The sequence below is a fragment of the Mauremys reevesii genome, linkage group 10 (genome assembly GCF_016161935.1).
Source record: "Mauremys reevesii isolate NIE-2019 linkage group 10, ASM1616193v1, whole genome shotgun sequence".
Lineage (NCBI taxonomy): Eukaryota > Metazoa > Chordata > Testudines > Geoemydidae > Mauremys > Mauremys reevesii.
In genome coordinates this window covers 24649775-24666891 of record NC_052632.1, presented here as the reverse complement: position 1 = coordinate 24666891, position 17117 = coordinate 24649775, and the positions used below count along the sequence as shown (strand labels likewise).

At 43.7% G+C, this 17117-nt stretch overlaps 1 protein-coding gene across 6 annotated transcripts in view; it reads left to right on the top strand.

The window, feature by feature from the left end:
- NEDD4 (NEDD4 E3 ubiquitin protein ligase) overlaps positions 1–5159 on the top strand; it is a 105398-nt gene extending 100239 nt beyond the window's left edge. For 4 of the 6 annotated variants that reach the window (XM_039490107.1, XM_039490106.1, XM_039490104.1 and 1 more), the window contains 7 exons: positions 393–466; positions 636–696; positions 2142–2201; positions 2285–2392; positions 2990–3086; positions 3186–3258; positions 3347–5158. In XM_039490107.1, the coding sequence (XP_039346041.1) occupies positions 393–466; positions 636–696; positions 2142–2201; positions 2285–2392; positions 2990–3086; positions 3186–3258; positions 3347–3449 (576 nt within the window). In that variant the 3' untranslated portion in view covers positions 3450–5158. Of the gene's footprint in view, positions 1–392; positions 467–635; positions 697–2141; positions 2202–2284; positions 2393–2989; positions 3087–3185; positions 3259–3346 lie in introns of all 6 variants that reach the window. The other 2 variants (XM_039490105.1, XM_039490108.1) reach the window with 2 other exon arrangements.
- The last annotated feature ends 11958 nt before the right edge of the window (positions 5160–17117 follow it).

Below are 17117 nucleotides of genomic sequence, written 5' to 3'. Positions count from 1 at the left end.
ATAGCAGATGTGTGTCAGTGCACTGCTCACCAAAAATGCTGTAACTGTTTTGTAGGTGTTTTTCTAAGAAATCTTGAGGGAAAAAGTTTGGCTCAGTGCAGATTGTGAAGTTAGTAAAAATATACAGTATTACTGAAAACTTTGTGTGCAAACTTCGTGATTAACTGTACTTGAGTCAGATAACTGAGCTGCTACATTGCAATCTGGCACCGCTGAATTGTGTATGTATACGTAACATAAAAAAGGCATTTATTCAGGTGTCATGAGACAGTGGTGCTATCTGTCATAGTTTTCAGATTCTTGAAGAATTAACTGAACTAAAAAAATACTTGATGTTTAAACTTGCATTCTGTTGAGCACATACTTTGTGTAAAAGAATGTTTCTTCTTTAGACCCATCAACATGAGCTAAAAAGTGGTGGATCAGAAATAGTTGTCACCAACAAGAACAAGCGGGACTATATTCAGTAAGTAGTTGGACAGTCTGCGGAATATACCTCACCTCATTCCAGTTTCTCTAAATACAGGGTGGTCTTTGTATTGTTTCATTGAGTTTCTGATAGTCTTGAAGCAAGCTTTAGTCTTGACGTGGTATGTGCATTGTTTGTACTTCAAATATTCAATTTTATTTTACAGTCTTGTAATTCAATGGAGATTTGTGAGTAGAGTCCAGAAGCAGATGGCTGCCTTTAAAGAGGTATTAATTTCTAAATACATTGTATCCTTTTTAAATCTTTCCTATCCAATATTAAGAAAAATCTTTTGGAACACAGCATCAAGCTCCATAGGCTAGGTTGCTATGACTGTAAAAGAGTCAGAGCGATCAGATATTTGATGTATGATTTCAACTCTGAATTATTTTAATGATATTATTGTTAAAACACTTATCAGCTTTTTCATTATACATCTCCCTTCACATGCCTAAAAATTAACTTCTTGTCTGATCCTGAACAATCCTAGTTGCAATACAAATTATTTTTTTTACCAATTCTGAAATCATTCTTTATTAAGTAACAAAAGTGTAAATAAAATGAAGTTTACTGGAATTGAGTGACTTTAACTTATTTTTCTCCTTTATACAAATGACACTCTGTAAATCACTAGTCCAGTGGTTCCCAAACTGGTTTGTGAACCATTGGTGGTCCATGAAGAGCTAGCTGGTCAGACGATGTTGACTTTCCTGACTTTCCAGCTGCTAAACAGTATTATAGGCTAATAAGCAGATACATGTACTTTTCCATGTGTACGAAATTACTATACTTGCCAGAGGGATGTTGTGATTGTGAATGAGTCTCTGTAATAAATGGGAGAGGACATGGTGAATGAGCTGGTCTTCTCAGATTGGGCCTGCTCTTTTTAAAACAGAAAAACACGCTGTACCCTCTGAGGAAATTTTAAAGCCCTGCCAAAGTTGGTATGATTTTCAGTAAATAAGGATGAGACTGACTGACTGGGCATAAATATTATACAGCTGTCTCATTGACTGAGCGCATTCTATCCTGTTAATTGAATGAAGCAGGAGTCCTGTGGAAAAAAATCTAATGTAATTAGACTAGCATAATGAATATGCACAAGGGAGCCGAACTTTTTACTCAACAGAAGTAGAATTGACATTCCTGGATTCTATTCCTGGTTCTGGGTCTCCCATGTAAGACACTTGGGTTCTATTTGTGGCTCTGCCAGAAATGGACCACCTCTGTGCAACTTGCCAGATCCTTCATTGTATCCTCCGTGAAATGGGAGAAATTATTTGCCAGCTTCCGAAGCCAGGAATATACGGACTTGACAAATATTGTTGGATAAAAATGGAGAGAAGTGGTAATATCGGCATGAGCATGCCTAGTGTAGCTGGAACAACACTGAAACTGTTTCAGTTTGCATTGGAAGCCAAATCTGTTTCCAGGAATGATGGAACAGAAAGTTTTCATACAGCCACCTTTGCACCCTGACGTCTCAGGATCTGCATGAAGTACAGCTTAGCAAGACCCAAAATTGTGGCCCAGGTGTGTTTTGAAAACAGTGCTGTATTTAATATAATGCCTTGTCTGTAGCTCTTGGAACGTGGAGATCTAACTCTTAATGGAGTGGGAAGGGGCAGTTTAAAATATAACTTGGTTTTCAGAATTTTTTTCTATATTTTAGGGGTTTTTTGAACTAATATCTCAAGATCTAATCAAAATTTTTGATGAAAATGAACTAGAGGTAAGTGTATCATAGAACAGGAAACAAATTCTGTTGGAACCATATTTCATTGACTTACATTTTGGTATTTCTCATTTGTGTAGTTACTAATGTGTGGACTGGGAGATGTGGATGTGGCTGACTGGAAGCTATATACAAAATATAAAAATGGCTACAGCATAAATCACCAAGTTATACAGTGGTTTTGGAAGGTAACAAGCTCCAACTTACTATTTATGCAAAAATCTACATTTTTAAAACTGTTTATCAGCTGTACAGATGTATCATTTGTTTAATAGAAAAAAGTAAATATTTGTACATTAAAGCTACAAACAGGGAACATAAGAACTAAAAATGTATGTTTAAGAATATAATACAGTATTGATATGTATCCTATTCAAAAAGCTGCATAGGCTGCTGGGGTTAAATACATTCACTGTAGCTAATCTGGCGTAATTACACTGAAGAGTCTGCTTGTTTATAACATCAACAAACTTCAAAGGAAGTAGGGGCCAAATCTGGGAGGGAAGTATTTTAACTGCCTTCTGAGCCAGTAACCCTACTGTTACTGTGCTACTTAAATAACTGAAGGTGAAAAAAGATCCATCCAAAATATGTAGACGTCATGGCTTTTAAAAGCATGCAGAGAAATAAGATGTATTTATTATAGAAAATAACAAGAATTACGCTACCCTTAAGCTGTAGGAAAAACAAGTAAATAGTGTATCACATAAAATTGCTAACCAGTGTAACATTAAAAAAATTGAACTCTTTCAACTAAGTCTCTTAAATATAATTGCCCTGTACAGGCAGTGTTAATGATGGATTCTGAGAAGCGAATAAGATTACTTCAATTTGTCACTGGCACATCCCGTGTACCTATGAATGGATTTGCTGAGTTGTATGGTGAGTTCTTATAGTGCTATTCACCCAACTTGGTAACTGGGCTAATCAACATAAAGAACCATTCTGTGAGTCTCTAAGTATTACTACTTCTTCCGGTAGGTTCAAATGGACCACAGTTGTTTACGGTTGAACAGTGGGGCACCCCTGAAAAACTGCCAAGAGCTCATACCTGGTAAATATTCTCTTCACTTATGTAGATTTTCATGTGTTGAGAAGTAACTTTGATCAAAAAAACTTAAGAGTTTTCTTCTTTTTTTCAGCTTTAACCGCTTGGATTTGCCTCCATATGAGTCATTTGAAGATTTATGGGACAAACTTCTCATAGCAATTGAAAATACTCAGGGTTTTGATGGGGTTGATTAGGCCACAGAATTCAACATGCTATGTTGTTCCAGTGCTGCAATTTCTTTTCAAGGGTTTACAAACAATTCATATATTTCCAGGGAACCTACTGTTCATTCAGTTATTTGGCTATTGAACTTTCATAGTGTAATTTGTAAAACAAATAAGTGTTAAAAATTCACCAACGCTCTTAAATACATTTTGCCATTTTCAGTAATACGTATTTTATTAGTGCTCACAAAATATATAGTGGGTAACTTAACCCCACCAATGCCTCAAAGAGTAAAATGTCTTTCAACAATTACCTCTTCTACAGTATTTGCCAGATTGTCCTACATTAAACTACTGAAAGTAAAACTGTGAAACAGTGTTTGCAAATGTACATTTGAAACATTGCTGCTCTTTTGAAGAGTAACTGAAATGATTAAACGGTTTGAGGAAATTCAGTATAATGCAATATCCTATTCTGTGCTGCTTCAGACTGTTTACGACAGATCTGCCCAAAGCACCTTATTGTTTAGTATATTGGGTAAAACATTGGAAAGCATTTGCATTTCTTACTCATGTCAGCTTGCAGAATATTAACTGACTTATATAAGGTTTTTTTAAGAATTCTGTTTCAACTTGCTTTTGTTAAAATGCAGTTTGACAAAACCAGGAACTTTTGTAAGACACACTTAAGTAGCATATTTCTGAATTGTAATAAGAAATTATATTCTTTTGTCTGAATTCATATGCTATCATTGATTTCTTGAGTTTTCATTACGTTTTTGATAAATGTTAACAATGGATAATATTTCAGTTCAGCCTTTTGCAACAAAATAAATCTTAAAGCAGAATTTGTCTGAATACCACAGAGTATTAACTAAAACTGACAGTTAAATGCCTTTGTTATCCATTCTTGCAGTCTTGCACAACAAAACAGTAAGGACATGTTTACAGGGTTTTATGGGCCAAATTCAGCCATCTGATATGTGCAAACTTTACTGACATCAATGGGAATTGGGCATATGAATCCAGGAGCAGAATTTGGCCCTATAATATGTTTACAGGTTATGCTAGTTTCTATAGCTGCATTTTTATATTTTTTATTTCTTCTCTGTTAGTCTAGAAACCAAATTTGTTAATACGGTATAACCAAAGTCATAGCCAATAATGTGTAATTTATTGTAGGTCAGCTCTTCTTATAAACTTAGCTTGATGTGTTTTGTACATGTGGATATTTTGATATGAGTGTAAGCACTGGTTATTTTGGCAAGTGCTCATTAAAATGATTATCAAACAGAATTCTGAAAAATGTATAGGGTTACATGCCTGGCTTGCTTTAATTTGAACATTTTGTTAACCAATATGATCTCGAGGCAATTACAGTACATAGCTTTGGCCAGCAATTTTTTATTCAGTCACTGTCTTTTAAATATGCAAAAACAAAAGTGTAGGTCATCTCTAAAAAGACATGTAAATTATATAACACATGTAATAGGTCTTAAGGGATATTTAAAATCCCACTTTGTTTTATTCTTCTTTAAATTGGTCTTTAATGCTGAGTATTACATGTAAATATAAAGTAACTTATACAAAATTCTGATAATCTAGATGCAGTTTTGTAAAACTTGGAATGATATATCAGTAATTCTGTATAGATTTGAATGTAGCAGTATTTGTTGCATACTTTAAAATATAAAATATTCACAAATAAAGATCCTGAAGCAGTAAATAAAAATTTATTCTAATAAAGAAATTGTGATTCATTGAATTCAAATTCAAGTCAAGAAGCTTAAAGAAGCACCTAGTTGTCAGTTCAGATTTGTTAATGTATTGAGAAGACCTGTGACAATCGTCCCCCATCCCCAAGATGCACTCAAATAACTTGGATGGATAATTTTCACCATTAATTGCATGACTAGGTATGGAAGCATTACACATAGGAAGATTTTAGGGTGAAGCTGTGGTTCCACTGAAGTTTTGCCACTGACTTCAATGGGACCAGGATTTAGTTAGCCCTTAATCTTAGAAGGATATTGGACTAAATGAACCAAAGATCTGACCTGGTTTGACATTTTCTGGTCACCTAGAAGAACACAATCTGTTCTGAGCTTGAACAAAGTAACTAAACTTAAATTAAAACATATTTGATGCGTTTTTGAATTTTCCATGTTGATTTTGTATGGATTGGGTGCATATGCACAGAATGACCTTTCCAAAATGACTTTTGTTTCTTTTTCTTTTTCTTTTTCTTTTTTTTTTTTTAAATACCTTGTCTCACTCTTTTTGGATCCCTTTAGCAAAAAACAGCTACAATATTTGGCTCACACATTATAGCTGCTAAATTGGACAATAACAATTGGAAGCAAGTACCCTTTTTACTCTTTATTTTAAAAGTTACTGTTAAATACCTCAGTTCCATCTTGTATTTGTAAGTGTTGACACTATTTTCACTATGTAAGTTACTATGAACATGTTTTCCACCCAGAAATTAGTTGACACAGTGTGTCAGACAAAGCAGCTATTTTCTGCATATGACTTAGGCCAGTGGTTCTCAACCAGGGGTACGTATGTGGGTATGTAGAGGTCTTCCAGAGGTACATCAACTCATCTAGATAGTTGCCTAGTTTTAAAACAGGCTACATAAACAGCACTAGCAAAGTCAGTACAAACTAAAATTTCATACAGACAATGACTTGTTTATACTGCTCTATATACTATACACTGAAATGTAAGTACAATATTTATATTCGAATTGATTTATAATTATAAGATTAAAAATGAGAAAATAAGCAACTTTTCAGTACTGGTGTGCTGTGACACTTCTGTGTTTTTGTCTGATTTTTTTTGAAAGCAAGTCATTTTTAAGTGAGGTGTAACTTGGGGGTACACAAGACAAATCAGACTCCTGAAAGGGGTACAGTAGTCTGGAAAGGTTGAGAGCCACTTACTTAGGCTGACAGTGTTTATGCATAGGCTTTGCTATGACAGATTAATGACAATGTTGCAGGCAAGAAAGTAGGACAGCTTCTTCCAGCACAGAAGTTCCAGCCTAGGAACCCAGCATAGGATTTTCCCTGCTGGCTATGGCAGTTACGATGCCTTAGAAGCTCCCATACATGTGTCCCTAGTTGACTGGCCCCCCAGACCTGAATTTAGCCCCTTTTATCTGTGTGTCCTTCAGACTCATTAGGGTCCCAAAAGGTGCTGGTGATCCAAGCAAAGGATGTCAACATTCTTGTTTGTTTCATTCTGGTGAAAGACTTAACTAGCAAGGAATGTAACTTAATCCACAAAAGTAAGTTACTGAAGTGGTGGCTGTTCTTGGCATACTCACTCTCAGTAACTTTTTTAAGATGATAATGTTAGACAAAAATCCTCCTGCAGGACATCACAGCCTTCTGGAGGGTCAATACAGTCCAGAGGCACTTCAAGCAGTGCAGTTTTTCCCTCCAAGTCCCCTAGTTGGCCTTAAGAAGTCCCACTGAAATACACGAAGGTACTTTAGCAATTTCCCAGGGTTTTTTTTTTAACGGTGTTGTGTGACAGGTAAGGTAATGGGACACAACCCAAATTTTTAAGAAATAAGTTGTGGGTAAGTATATCCTTCGTTCCTTCCTGCCTAAATATTACTGACAATGCTGTCAGTGCTCTACCATTCCTTTAGGTATTCACTTCCATTTCCAACAGTTACTGAAAAGTACTATACACCCGAACTGCATCACTTGCTCTAACACACATCCTTAACATTAACCAAAGCAAAGTTAAAATAACTCCCCCCATATGACAGTTGGATGTGCCAATCTATTGACACAGTGTATGAGGTCACTGTTAGTCTCTTAAGGTGTGAGCTTGACTAGAGAAAGCAAATCCTTAAAGAAACAACTCACCTCCCTAGGTGACCAAGCCTAACAGAGAGGGGAGTTGGACTGCAGAGTGAGGGAGAGAGAGCACAACTGGGCAGGCTCGCAACCTTGGCCCCTATGGTCTTATTTTATACATCACCAACATAAATACTTTGTGCGGAAAGTGCCATGGCCTTTTGGTGTTCATGTTCAAACAGGGCATCTGTCTCAGCCTTGAGACCCATATGCAGAATAGATTTCACTGTAGTTAAGTCTTCATCCTCTAGAAAATAATTGAGTCAATCCCACTGTAACAGAACTTGTGGTTCTCTTTGAGTGCTTGCTCCTAGTGTCCCTCTCAAGTCCAGGAAGCCCCTTCACCTCCCCTGTGGTGGGTGCCATGGAGCTGCCATCATGTGTGAGCCTTCTTCCCTGCTGCTGCTTCTCATTGTAGCTTCACTGGGGGTGGGGGATGGGGCTGCCCCTTGCCTATCATGGGGCAGGAGCAGTGACTGTGGGTGGGGGGGGGGGTCCTGTGCTGGTGGAGAGTCCCACTAGAAAAGGGAAAGGGAAGGGTCTGTCTGTCCAAAGTGGATGGGTAGGGTCAGGGTCAGCCTGTGTTTGGGAGGGCACTAGGACCCTGAAGTGGCAGTTGATGCCAGGAGCTGGCGCGGTGCAGTGCGGAACTGCAGGGGGCAGCTGTCTAGGGTGCAGGCAGGGATGCTTAGGGGAGGTGTGCGGGGGTGGCAGCTGGGGCTGGGGGAGAGACCTGGCCCTGAACATTGGTGGAACCTGGCCCCCATGCTCTGAATAATTCTGGAACACGAGCACCATGGGCCCATATAACTCGCCGCCCCTGCCCTCTAGGGAAAGGATAAGACTGGGTGCAAAGATGGTCCCAGGCCAGGCAACTTTTCACCCCTGCTGAGAACTTGGCCAGAGTTCCAACTGAGCAGTGTAGCCCAGCCTGCTCCCCACTGGCCACCCCGGATAGTGGCAGAGGCCTCAGTCAGCTCCGGGTGCCATCCACACCAGAGGTCCTGCAGGTGGCGCAGGAGATCATAATCTTCCCGATGCTACCTGCACCGGCTCCAGTGGTTCCCCAGTCATGGGGTAAATCCGTGTTTGGATCACCATGGACCCCACCTCAGCACCAGCCGCCACACCTCTGATCGTGAAAGGCAGATGCAGCACAGCCCTATTCAGTCCCCGGACCTTGGGCATAGGCAAAGACACGAGGCACAGCTCGCTGGTGACCAGGCGCAGACCTCTGGAGGCACACGCCCCCTGGCAGGAGTACCAGTCCTGGCACCCCTCCAGAGACCAGTCAAGGGATCAACGTTACGATTCCTCGGACTGTCGCCGATCCCTTCGAAGTGCATCACCATGTGCAGGTGCTTGCCAGCATCGGGGCCGTTCTGATTCACAGTCCCGCTCTTCATCCTGGTACCATTCGTCAAGCGTGAGATGTATATTGCCAGCTCCAGGCCATCACAGATCCATTGAGCACTGCCGGTCCCAAAGACCCCCTTCTGGATCAGACTCCAGGAGGAGTGACTGGCACCGGTCCACTCTGTCCTGGTCACCTGGGAGTGACCATTCAGGATCCAGCCCTGGTTCAGAACAAGGTTCCCTGATGGCGGGCCTAGCTCCGATACCAGAGGTACCACCTACATCATCAGCACCGAAACTGGCCCCATGGCCTCAGGCCCAGTGTCCGGCACTGTGGTACCCATGGAACCCAGGCGGGTTCACCCAGGCCGCCCACTCAGTGTCCAGAGCCTTAGAGAGACCAGCTGCATCTCTCTCCCACCCTCCTCTGGTGCAGGAAGCCTCGGGCGCAAGGACCCCGCAGGTCCAAGAGGGAGTAGGGGAGCAAGCCCCTGGGTCACCAATGGTTTTGGAGATCCCTATGGCACTGGCATCTTCCTCGTCATCACCAGACGAGGCTATTAACAGGGTCCCCTCCCCCAGTTCCTCCGGATGATGCTAAACCACACCAGGAACTATTGAAGAGTGTCACTGCCAACCTGGGCCTTCAGGTGGAGGAGCTAGAGGAGCTCTCGGACTCTCTTTAATGTCCTTTGCTCCACAGCACCAGCCAGGGTGGCTCTGCCCCTTAATGATGGGATCTCAAAGATCACCAGAGCCCTGTGGCAAACACCTTCCTCCCTGGTCCCCATCTCCAAGAGGGCTGAGCGCAAGTACTTTGTGCCATCCAAAGGCCATGAGTACCTGTACACTCAACTTGCTCCCAACTCCGTAGTGGTAGAGGCGGTTAACCACAAGGAGCAACAGGGTCAACCTGGAGCTACCCCTAAGAATAAAGACTCCAAGAGACTAGACTTATTTGGGCATAAGGTGTATTCGTCCTCTAGTCTCCAGTTGAGAGTAACCAACCATCAGGCCCTCCTGAGATGCTATGACTTTAACATGTGGCAAGCCATGGCCAAGTTTGAGGGCTCCCTTCCTGAGGCTTCTAGGAAGGAGTTCTGGGCAATCATGGAGGAGGGCACGACTGCAGCTAGAGCAACGCTCCAGGTGTCGTCGGATGTAGCGGACACTGCCACCCGAACCATGGCTGTGGCCATTGCCATGCGCTGGGCATCCTGGCTGCTCCTCTCTGGCTTGTCCACAGAGGCTCAGCAGTCGATGCAAGACCTTCCCTTCAATGGGCAAGTCCTGTTTGAGGAACAGATGGACAATTAGCTCCACAGCCTCAAGGACTCCTGCACAACCCTTAAAACATTGGGCCTGTACGTTCCCGGCCCTGCTCGCAAGCGGTTCAAGCCACAGCAGCCTTAGGGCCAGGGGAACCACCCTAGCCAGGAGCCTCCCCATAAGAAATCCAGAGGCTACAAGTGGCGTCCCAGCCACCAGCCCCTGCAGGTTTCTCAGTCCAAATAGACCCACAATAAGCAGGCGGGCAAGTGCCCATTTTGAGGGTACGCCTGAGGGTGACCTACCAGACTGTTCTCAGGATCCTTCCTCCCCTATTTTTGCCAACTGCCTTTCTCCTTTCCTCCCTGCGTGGGCATCTATAACATTGGATCAAAGGGTCCTCAGCGACAGCACCGTAGATATTTTCGAAGTGCATGTCGGTGGTGGCTGCTTACCTCAGACATCAGGCTGTCCAGATCTACCCGTACGTCGACGACTGGCTAGTCAAAGGCAGCTCCAGGTCTCGGGTCCAAAGGGATGTTGCAATGCTGTTAGCCACTTGCCGTTGCCTTGGCCTGTTGGTAAATGACAAAAAAAATCCACGTTAGTTCTGGTACAGAGGATAGAGTTAATTGGGGTGGTGCTCGACTTGATCTGCGTCAGGGCATTGATAGACCTCGTCACAGAAGTCTTCACACTTCCCCTGACCATGGCCAGGGTTTTCCTGTGCCTCCTAGGTCACATGGTAGCGCGCACATATGTGGTGCGCCATGCCAGGCTCTGAGTGTTACCCCTGCAGCAATGACTGGTGATGGTCTACTCCCAGTCCCGGACCACCTGGAAAAGGTTGTTACTATCCCCGCAACGATACTTACCTCGCTGCAATGGTGGACCAACCCCGGAAAAATCCTGGAAGGAGTTCCCTTAATCAGCACTCCTCACTCAGTCAAGTTAGTTTGGGACGTCTTGGACTTCAGCTGGGGGACACACCTCAGCAATCTCCAGACCCAGGGCATGTGGTCCCCAAAGGAAATGACATTATACATAAACGTTAGAGCTCAGGGCGTGTGCAGTCTTCCTATCTGACCTGTAGGGCAGAGTGGTCAGAGTCTTGATGGACAACACAGCCTTGATGTTCTACATCAACAGACAAAGGGGAGCACGATCCTCCATCCTCTGCTTCTTCATCTTTGGACTTCTGCATCAACCACGGAATCCACCTAGAAGTTTGTCACCTCCTGGGTGCCAAGAACTTGCTAGCAGATTATTTAAGCAAGGACTTCTCTCACCATGAGTGGGTGCTCCACCCAGAGGTAGCTGGCACAATCCCCCAGAAGTGGGGAACTCCCCCAAGTGGATTTGTTCACCACCAGGCAGAACAGGAGGTGCCACAGATTTTGCTGCAGACAGGGTCTGGGCAAAGACATGAGCAGGAAGCCTGATGTACACATTCCTTCCGATTCTGCTCATCAGCAAGGTCCTAGCGAAAATCACACCTTCATGTCACACTACACCATCACTCAACAGGTGAGGGATGATGCAGCCTTTGGCAGAGCAGTCCTGCATTCAGCAACCAGGTGAACGCCAACCCCTCCTCTGAGGAAACTGCTTGGAGTCACCTATTGGAATGCACATGAGCAATCACTTCGAAGAAGAAAAAACAGTTACCTACCTCTCATAACTGTTGTTCTTTGAGATGTGTTGCTCATGTCCATTCCAAATCCCACCCACCTCCCCTCTGTTGGAGTATTCCGGCAAGAAGGAACTGATTAGGCAGGGGGTCGGCAGGGACCTATATACACGGTCATGAAGGTGCCACTCCAGGGGGCTCCACAGCTGACCCAATGGGTACCGCTAGGGGAAAAACCTTCCAACGATTGTGCACAAGGCGCGCTCACACACCTATTGGAATAGACATGAGCAACACATCTCAAAGAACAACAGTTACGACAGGTAGGTAACCGTTTTTTCTTCACAATGTGTTGCTCATGTCCATTCCACAACCTGCCCTCTTTCCCCACTGTCAGAGTTTGCGGCAAGAAGGAACTGAGGGCAGGGGGAGCCGGCAGCGCCATATATACTGCAGCTTGTGCACACCACTGTAGGGGGCGCCAGAGCTGGTCCCCTATGGATTTTGCTGAGGGAACAAACTTCTGGCACTGGTGCATGTGGCGAGCATGCACACCTAAGTTGAATGGACATGAGCAACACATCTTGAAGAACACCAGTTACAGAAAAAGGTAACTGTCTAAATTTTCTTTTCTAGAATAGTGGTTTAACTTCATTCTTCTGCACCCTGCTCCTTCCCCAGCAGTCCCCTCCCCAGCAGTTTGACTGCATGTTTTATTCCCAGGATCAAACATTCTATGTTTCACTAAAGATCAAGCTCACAGGCTAGTAGTTAATGTTCTTTAACTGATAATGTGAAATAATACTGTCAGCATGAAAAAGCTCCACTACTTAACAAAATCCAGCAGAGGGCATTATAAACTAGCTTTATATATGTTTATGGATGAAATCATTATGTAAGATCTAGAGCAGGGGTGGGCAAACTTTTTGGCCCGAGGGCCACATTGGGGAATAGAAATTGTATGGCGGGCCATGAATGCTCACAAAACTGGGGTTGGGGTGTGAGAGTGGGTGCGGGCTCTGGGGTGGGGCTGGGAATGAGGAGTTTGGGGTGTAGGAGGTTGTTCCGGGCTGGGACCAAGGGGTTTGGAGGGGGATCAGGGCTAGGGCTGGGCAGGGGGTTGGGGCATGGGGAGAGGCTCAAGGGGTGCAGGCCAGGGCCAGCTCTAGGCACCAGCGTTCCAAGCATGTGCTTGGGACGGCCCTTTCCAAGGGGCGGCACTTTTCAAGGGGTGTCACTCCGGCCTTTTTTCTTCTTCTTCTTTGTTTCGGCGGTGGCACTTCGGCTTTTTTTTATTCTGCTTAGGGCGGCAAAAATCTTGGAGCCGGCCCTAGTGCGGGCTCCAAGCAGCTCCCAGAAGCAGTGGCATGTCCCTTCTCTGGCTCCTACATGAAGGCGCAGCCAGGCGGCTCTGCACGCTGCCCCATCTGCAGGTACTGCCCTTGCAGCTCCCATTGGAGTGCGTAGGAGCCAGAGCGGGGCCATGCCGTGGCTTCCGGGAGCCGTGTGGTGTAGCCCCCCAACCCTGTGCCCTGGCCGGAGTGCTGGAGTGGGGCCAAGCCCTGTGGTCCAGCCCCCTACCCGGCGCCATGGCCAGAGCGGGGCCGAGTTGCACGGTGCGGCTCGCGGGCCGGCTTAAAACGGCTCGCAGGCCAGATTCAGCCCACAGCCGTAGTTTGCCCACCCCTGATCTAGAGGGATAGTATACAAGCAAAGCATGCATGGAAAAAATAATTTCTCATTCTCCAAGGAAACAGAAAAGATCAAGGTTGAAATCCTGACCTCCCACTGAAGTTACTGGCAAAATAAAAAATCATAGTCCTCATCGTTCCAAGGGTGGGAGGGAAAGAGAGATGTTGACCACGTAGATGTTACTGACCTATGCTGTACAGTGAATTCTGCCTGTACAAGAGGGAAGATAAGGCATGCTGCAAAAAACATTTCACAGGTTTGGAGGAAAGATGGAAGGTATGTTCCTGGATGAATGGGGTTTGGGAGGTATTTCTGTTTGATTGATGTCAGGGGATCTCAAACTTTTTGCCTGCATGAATGACCCCTTTTTGTGACTTACTGTTTCCTGTGACCCCAGACAGCAACATATAGTGAGTGCTAAGGAATTTACACATTAAGTACATTATTTAATGCTCTCTAATGTGACAGATGGGCTTACATGTTGCAACACAGCTTCTCTAAGTCCAGTGGTGGTGTAGAAATTGCGTATCTAATCTCCAATGTGACATTGATGGTAAATCAATTCGGACCCTTGATGGAAACAAGTGCTCTGAATCCAGCTTCACACAAACACGTGCTTGTGAACGGCACCATCAGTTTCAAGGTGTATGTTAAGCGTGCAGCATATTCAGCTGCTGGCAAATCCATGGCATCAAGCTTGCACTGAAAGGGGTTTTGCACCCAATCATATTTTGTCATGTCCAAGTCGAGGAAAAAAGGATGCTGAGGTGCTCACCTGGGTGGGGGGGCTGAATAATTTCATGGTCAGCCAGAAAATTGCAAAGCGGTGGGAAGTAGTTTGTCTTCAATAGATTATTCTAGAAAACCATTTTCTTCACTCACTGAAGGTGGTGGGAGTTCTTTCCTTGCAGACCTGTATTCAGTTCACTCAGTTTTTCAAATGTGTCTATGACATAGGCAAGAGGGCTCATCTTCCTTTGGTCATAAAGAAAATCAACAAATTCACTCTTTTTTTTTTTTTTTTGCAGTCCATTGCATAAACAGCTCATCTTTCAGTTCAAAAAATTGTCCCAGTACTTTTTCTCTCGAGGGCCAATGAGCTTCAGTGTAGGGAACAATGTATCATGAGCGGACCCCGTTTCTCCATAGTTTTGCAAACAGACATGGCTAAGAGGCTGAATGTTGATGTAGTTCACAGTAGATTAAACCTGCTGCAACTCAGCTGGACTCAGAGCTTTAGATGCCAGTTGTTCTCTATGAATCATGCAGTGAGTCCACACAGCAGATGGAACAACTTCATTTACTAAGAAAGCGTCATCATATTTTTGAGCACATTTCTTGGGCTCTTGTTTTTCATTCATAAGTTCATCACTAGACTCACTGCTGGAGGTTGAAGGAGATGCTCTGTGTAAAAAAGAGTCCATTGTGCCTCCTATCACTGATCAGAAAGAGGAATTCACTGTTGAGAAAATGAGACCAGGACTTAGGAAGACCCTGTGTGGTGATACTAGGGCAGCACAGAGACCACGCCTTACAATCATCCTCTATTCTTGAGTTCCAACAGGGTACTGAGGTGCCATAAAAGAAGATATGGGCCCTGTCTTAAGGAGCTTACAAGCCATTGCAGATCCCATCTCTGAAAAGGCCAGCACAGGCTCCTACCAGCCGGAGCAGAGAGGATGCTCTGTTGATGAGGCTGCTGTCCCCCAGATAATGTTCTTCTGCATTCAAGTTCCTCTGCTGGATGCTTGCACAGCCAGATGGTGCAAATGGCCAAATTAGTATCTGCACAGTCTCCTCCGCACAGCCAATGTGTCCAGACCTGCTCCACAAACACTGCACCAAGAGGCTGCTATTTTGATCTACAAAATGGTGGCCCCACAACACACAATGTGACCTCACATGCGCCATACTTGCAAGGTCATGCTGTGCAGAGTCTGCCATTTTGTAGATCAAAATTGGCAGCCTCCTGATTGTGCATATATATCAGCACTTCAGGACCAGTTGTTGTGTAACTAAGTCTTCCCTTATGCATTAGAAGCACTGGTTTTCAGCAAGACAACTTCTTTATTTTGGTTGAAAATTCAATTCGGTCTTTAACTGATGCAACTTATTGGCATGGATTCAGTTCTCTTGCTGTCTGTACAGTCTGTATTTCTCTTTTTTTATTTCACGAGGAAGTGTTGCCTTTATCTAATTCCATTGCAGCATTCTGGTTATAACATAAGGCATCTCTTAAATGGTTTGCTACAGGGCTAGAATGAACAATAATTTCTTCTGACTACAACTGAGGCTTCGCATTTCTTGTGGGACTGTATATATGTCAGGTGAGGCCATCAGAACCAGACTTTAAAGGCAAATCCTCTTCAATCTCCCCTAATGCCTCACATCTGCAGTGTTTCCTATAATAGCAAACTTTCTTTTTTAAACTAGGGTGGGATCAGGGGATCCACCTATACCAAAACTAGGCAAATACATTCATATGTTACTGTAGCTCTTTTTTTTTCCCCTTCTTTTTTCATCTCACTCTCTCTCCCTAACTCCATTTTTTTCTCTTTGTTTCATGTCTAAAACTGGATTGTAAGCTTTTTGCGGCATTTTTTTGGTAAAGTCAGTAGCACGCTTTGGGTGCTACGTCAGTAATAACGGAAGAGACATAGTTTTGTAGGGATACAATTTTAGTCAGAAGAAGCTTCCAGCAGGAGATCAGCCCAGATATCCAGTGTTCACTCTTTCCTTGCCTTTTGGTGGTTACTTAAACGTTAGTTTTAGCTGATTGAGCATGTAATGGTATATAATTTTATATATAAATCAAGCACTTATAGTGGAAATTGAATGACTTCAGTAGCGAGAGCATGAGAAAAAAAATTGTATGCAATAATCCTCTAGTCTGTAAAGGGACGGTTTTGCCATGAAAATTCTATTAGTCTTTACCTGAGTTACAAATACCTTAGATTGTTGGAATTGAAAAGTAATTATTACTTTTAATTTGTTATGCTGCCATTTTACTTTTTTCTCTTTCTGGTTCTCATGCACTAGACTGATGCTGCAGTGGTTGGATTCCTCATGCAGAATTTCATGAAACAAGTCTCTCTCTGAGGCTCTGTAAAACACATCCACCTCTCTCAGTCTGTGGTTTTTGATTGGTTGGTTTTTGTTTTCACATCCACATTCTGGGCTTAAGCAGCCCTTTAAAGAATTAGAGCTTACCCAATAACACAACAAATGACAGTTACTTTTATAGGTGGCCCTAAAGATATACATGCGGGAACTTAAAATAAATGCATTTTTTTATGCACCCAGCACCATATTTTCAAAAAAGCTCAGCTCCCTTTTAGGCACCTACTGGAAAAAGCTAGATATTCAGAAAGTGCTCAGTACCCAGCAGCTCCCATTGTTCTGAATGGAAACTATACTCTTCTGGAAATCTGCTCCTTAGCACCACCTCGGACCATGAAACTGGTTTTGAAGTCTGAGTGTGTGCTTAATATTTTCTCCCATTAGGTCAGGGGTTCTCAAACTGGGGGTCGGGACCCCTCAGGGGGTCATGAAGTTAGCACATGGTGGATCGTGAGCTGCCAGCCTCCACCCCCAAGCCTCGCTTGGCCTCCAGCATTATAATGGTATTAAATATACTAAAAAGTGTTTTTAATTTATAAGGGGGGTCGCACTCAGAGGCTTGCTATGTGAAGGGGGTCACCAGTACAAAAGTTTGAAAACCATTGCATTAGGGGATGCCACTAAATCATTTTTCTTTAAAGTTATCATTCCTCTATGGGTATGCCTACACTGCAGTTAAACACGTGCGGCTGGCCAGTGCCAGCTGACTTGGGCTCATGCTAAGGGGCTGTTTAACTGTGGTGTAGATGTTGGGGC